This window comes from Eriocheir sinensis, chromosome 63 (genome assembly GCF_024679095.1).
Source record: "Eriocheir sinensis breed Jianghai 21 chromosome 63, ASM2467909v1, whole genome shotgun sequence".
NCBI classification, from domain to species: Eukaryota; Metazoa; Arthropoda; class Malacostraca; order Decapoda; family Varunidae; genus Eriocheir; species Eriocheir sinensis.
The window spans coordinates 8030310-8035973 of record NC_066571.1 but is presented as its reverse complement, the minus strand read 5'-3'; the positions used below and the strand labels follow the sequence as shown (position 1 = coordinate 8035973).

The window sequence follows — 5664 nt, the reverse complement described above, 5'->3', positions numbered from 1 at the left end:
AGACAGCAGGCGCAGTGGGTGGTGTTGTCGCCTTTGCACCGCTGCGGCTGGATGTGCTGGGAGCGGGACGAGGAGCGGTGGGTGCTGGTGTGGGCGAGGCAGCAGGGCCCGAGGTGCGGCTGGGTCTCCGGCGGCAGCGGGGAGGTGCTCGGGGACGGCTGTGGGGAGCGCCTCTCGACGATCTTCTCCACAATGCGCGACGGCGAGGTGCCCTTGAGACGCAGTGTTGTATTCCAGTTGCGGAACCTGCGGGAAACGGCATGTGTCAGGGGGGATATGAGGGGGTGGGGAGGGGAGGGGATGAGGGTATGAAGAGCGTGTGTGAGGGAGGTAAAAGGGGTTTGAGGGGGTGTAAGAGTGGTGTGAGGGGGGGATTTGAGGGGGTGGAGGGAGGGTGTGAGAGGGGTGTGAGGGAGGTGAAAGGTGTGTGAGAAGGTGTTAAAGGGATGTGAGGATGTGTAAGAGGGATGTGAGAGTGATGGGTGAGTTTGAAAGGTGTGCGAGCGAGTGAGAGGGATGTGATGGGGGTGGGAGAGAAGGAAGGAGGTGTGAGAAGGGATGAGGGAGAGGTGAGAGAGACGGGAGGGGCTTCTTAAGGGATGTGAGTGGGGTGTAAGGGGAGTGTGAAGGGGATACACACACACACACACACACACACACACACACACACACACACTGGATTTAATCCTCACTGACCTCACTTCCCACTACCTTCCCCCTAAGCCCCTCCCTCCCATGGGACGCAGCACACACCTGTCAGTTCTTTGGACACCTGCACCTACCACATCCAACAAAACCCCGCCAGCCACCAAGACCTACAGGCCTGTTACGGACTCAGCCATCCGCGCGTTCGGCCAATGGATAACACGCCACCGCTGGGTTGAAGTCCTTAGTGGATGACGTACACCAAAATGGAGCAACTACACCAGCACAATTACTGCAGCTTACCCCCACTTCTTACCGCTAAAAGCAAGACGAGTGCCCCCTTCAGACACCCGGTTTATTACACACAGAATAAAACGTCTCATTGAACAGATAAATGACTCCTTCCACACCATCCCTACACTCTACAAGCCCCTCCGCAACAAAGTTATCCGGGATATCAAACGAGCCAAGGCCACATACTACCCCCAAAAGATCAACAACCTTAAGCAAGGTAAAATTGGGAAATGGTTTTCAAAATTAAGGCCTTGTGTGGCCTCAACAACAGCGCCCCTCCATCCCGGGCGTATCTCACCTCCTGCCACCTGAAGCAGCTGAGGCCATCAAGCTCCACTTCTCGGCCATCTGTCAGTCCCTCCCCAGCCTGGACCTGACCTCACTCCCAGCTTACCTGCCCGCCCCATCACCACTCCCCACGGTTGAGGCCTATGAGGTCGCCAGGTCACTAAGACAACTTAAAACAAAGCGGTCCACCACGCCCACTGATCTCCCCATCAAACTGTACCAGGAGTTTGCCCCCGAGCTGGCCACGGCCCTCGCGTCTATTGTTAACGCTTCCTTCCGTCAAAGTCAGTGTCCTGCTGACTGGAAAACAGCATATGTCACCCGATTCCCAAGACCACCACCCTCAATCACCGAGTGACTTGAGGCCTATTTCTATCACCCCATTCCCAGCCTCCTGTGTGAAGCCTTCATTTTCAAGTGGACTTACACTCATCTTGCTCCCTCATAGACCCACAACAGTACGGCAATATCAAGTCAACCTCCACCACACACTGCCTAATTAATCTCCTGGACTTTGCCTACAGAAATCTTGAAAACGCAAAACATCAGTTTCTCTCGCTTTTATTGATTTCCGAAAGGCTTTTGACCTAGTTCACCACACCACAGTCATCAACAAAGCAATAAACCTAGGGCTTCACCCTAACCTGGTCTCCTGGCTGGCTGATTTCCTGCACCAGCGTAAACAGGTGGTGAGATTTCAGGGAGTGGCCTCCCCTCCTCTACACCTTACTTGTGGGGTACCTCAGGGTCCAAAATGGGCCCTTTGTGCTTCCTTATCCTAATTAATGACGCCCTGACCCACACACCCCACCGCTGGAAGTACGTGGACGACACCACAGTGGGAGTAACAGTTGACAACAGCAACCCAGATTATTCCCACCTCCAGGAAACACTACACAACCTACACACATGGACAACACAAAACATGGTCACCATCAACGACACCAAAACTACACTCCTACACATCAACACCTCCTCTGCCCCTGTTGCCCCCCTGTGGTGTCCATCAACGACACTCTCCGGGTAGCTACACCAGCCAAACTCCTTGGAGACACCCTGGACAACAAACTCACATGGACGGAGCACGTCTCCCAGCTCACCAGATCTGCCACCTATAAACTGTACCTGCTGAGGAGACTCAAAACGCTGGGGGCCCCTGAGTGTGCGCTGGCGAGCGTGTACTCCTCGTTCATCCTCCCCAAACTGACATACGCGTCCCCAGCGTGGTCTTCCTCCATCAACATCACGCAGCGCCGCCAACTTGAACGCGTCCAGAAGCGAGCCTGCAAAATCATCCTGGGCCCTCACTACACCAGCTATCAGGACGCCCTCGACTCCCTCCATCTCACCAGCCTACAACACCGTCACGAGACCCTACTACACCGGTTCGCAACCAAGCTTCTCAACCAGCCCAGACACAGACACATCCTCCCACCCGCAGTGAACCGCCCTCAGCAATCAGTGCGACACCACAACATTATTGCCAAGATACGGGCACGGACTGACCGCTATAAGAACAGCGCAGTGCCCGTGATGGTCAAATATATCAACAATACAAATTAAGAGCAGCACAATTTGTATGTTTTGTAAATATTTTTCATTAGGACTTATTGTTGTTGTTATTATGATTATTATTATTATTATGATTACTATTATTATTATCATTATTATTATCGTGATTATTATCGTGATTATTATTATTATCTTTACTATGATTATTGCTATTATTGTTATTTCTATTTTCCTTTTTATTTTCGATCATACTACTTTGTTCATTTGTCTCATTCATTTCATTTCATCTTCCATTGATGTATATTTTCAGCTCTAGGGCTGCCTGGTACTCCATGAAATAAACCGTTTATTATTATTATTATTATTACACACACACAGAGAGAGAGAGAGAGAGAGAGAGAGAGAGAGAGAGAGAGAGAGAGAGAGAGAGAGAGAGAGAGAGAGAGAGAGAGAGAGAGAGAGAGGTCAGGGGAGGACTGACCTTACGGGGAGGGCGGGGTCATCCACTAGGTCATCAAACACGCCCTGAAGTAGGAAGGCGAGGGGCCACGAAATCCAAGAGGAACTGCAATTAAACAAACACACAGGGGGGCGTTAGGTATGGGGGGCAGGGGGGAGACAGGGGGTAGAGGAAACAAGGGGTGGGGGAGACACTAAGACCTAAGTATGGGTGGGGAAGCTTAGGGTAGGATTGACAGGGGGTGGAGGGAGACACTGGGAGCTGAGGAGGGGTGTTGAGGCATGGGATAGGAGGAACAAGAGGTGGGGGAGGCATGTGGTAGGGGAGATATGGGTAGGGGAGAGGGGAGTTAAGCAAAGGATGGGGACGCAAAGGGCAGTGGACACAAAGGGTCAGATAAACATGATCGCAAAGGCAAGGGGAAGGGGGGAGGAAAGGGAAGGAAAGAGAAAAAGGAAGGGAAGGGAAGGAAAGGAAAGGGAAGGGAAGGGAAGGGAAATTGGGGAGCAGCTGGTGAAAGGGAGACTAGGGATGACAGGGGACGACACAGTACAAACATGGAAGGGAAGGGAAGGGAGGGGAAGGAAAGAGAAAAAGGAAGAGAAGGGAAGGAAAGGAAAGGGAAGGGAAGGGAAGGGAAACTGGGCAGCAGCTGGTGAAGGGGAGACTAGGGATGACGGGGGACGACGCAGTACAAACATGGAAGGGAAAGGAAGGGAGGGGAAGGAAAGAGAAAAAGGAAGAGAAGGGAAGGAAAGGAAAGGAAAGGAAAGGGAAGGGAAATTGGGAAGCAGCTGGTGAAGGGGAAACTAGGGATGACAGGGGACGACGCAGTACAAACATGGAAGGGAAGGAAGGGAGGGGAAGGGACGGGGGAGTAGCCGGGTTGGTGGTCACTATCAAGGTTACAGTATACGTGACTTGACCAAGGCCGTATGCTGATTAACAGACTATCGCTCTAAACACATTATCTGAGACTATCACACACTATCTCATTATCACACACTAAATACAATATCTAGACTATCACACTAACATTATCGCCCTAAACACATTATCTAAGACTAACACACACTATCTCATTATCACACACTAAATACACTATCTAGACTATCACACTAACATTATCGCCCTAAACACATTATCTAAGACTAACACACTATCACATTTTCTATCACACACTAAATACACTATCTAAGACTATCACACTAAAACTATCGCCCTAAACACATTATCTAAGACTAACACACACTATCACATTATCACACACTAAATACACTATCTAAGGCTATCACACTAAAACTATCGTCCTAAACACATTATCTAAGACTATCACACACTATCTCATTATCACACACTAATACACTATCTAGACTATCACACTAACATTATCGTCCTAAACACACTCAGAGTACCTAACACACATCAAACTCACTACCAAATACACCAAGACTTATCACACTAACACTATTGCCCTAAACACATTATCTAAGACTAACACACACTATCACATTATCACACACTAAATACACTATCTAAGACTATCACACTAAAACTATCGTCCTAAACACACTAAGCGTACCTAACACACATCGAACTCCCTACCAAATACACTACGACTTATCACACTAACACTATCGTCCTAAACACACCTAACACACATCAAACACACTGTCACATTACCTACCACACACCAGATACACTAAGACTCATCACACTAAAACTCTCGCCCTAAACACACTAAGACTCTCTAACAAACACTAACACACTATCATACTATCTATTACACACTAAATACATCATCTAAGAAAAAGAACGAGAGCCAGAAAGGTTAAGGAGCAGAGAAGGCAGGAAGGTAGAAAGAAGCAGAGAGGGAAGAGTGAGTGACTTACTGAGAGACTAATGAGCCAGGCATCAGAGCACAATTGGCACAGGAGATGAAGAGAACGAGGAGGAGGAGGAGGAGGAACAAGAGGAGAAGGAGGAAGCAGAGGAGTTTTTGTCAACCTACTCCTCCAAAACCCGAACCCACAACCTATACCCTAACCCCACACCCATTCCAACCCCCCACCACCTTACCTCCCCACACTCTACGCACCCCAATGACAAGCTCTCCCTTCCTTGGTCGTCATATCCTCAAAATCACTGTACCAGACTCCGTTCCGTGCAAGCTTTCCATGAAGTACTTGCGCAGGGTAATGGATCTGTCTAACGTATTAAATATATCTTCATTGTCATGCCAAGAGAAGAATAAGTGGATGTGAGCTATGTGGGATTTGATGAGTAAGGAAAATGGTGGAGAAGCTGCCATGTTTTTTTTTTTTTTTTTTTTTTTTTGCTGGTAGTAAAAGAGGACTTGGAATACGACCGTAGGACAAGAATGTTTTTTTTTTTTTTAATTCAGTCGAGTACAACGAGGTAAGAAGCGCCTAAGAAAAGTTAACTAAAAGAATTATGCTTTTATA

General features: G+C 48.7%; 1 protein-coding gene across 1 annotated transcript in view; it reads right to left on the bottom strand.

Moving 5' to 3' along the window:
• LOC126986791 (uncharacterized) overlaps window positions 1-3312 on the bottom strand; it is a gene marked incomplete at its 5' end in the record, with an annotated part of 4248 nt that extends 936 nt beyond the window's left edge. Inside the window, 2 exons of the mRNA XM_050843161.1 lie at window positions 1-246; window positions 3221-3312. The exon at window positions 1-246 is cut by the window's left edge and continues 936 nt beyond it. Of these exons, the coding sequence (XP_050699118.1) occupies window positions 1-246; window positions 3221-3312 (338 nt within the window). The remainder of the gene's footprint in view (window positions 247-3220) is intronic.
• Between the last annotated feature and the right edge of the window lie 2352 nt (window positions 3313-5664).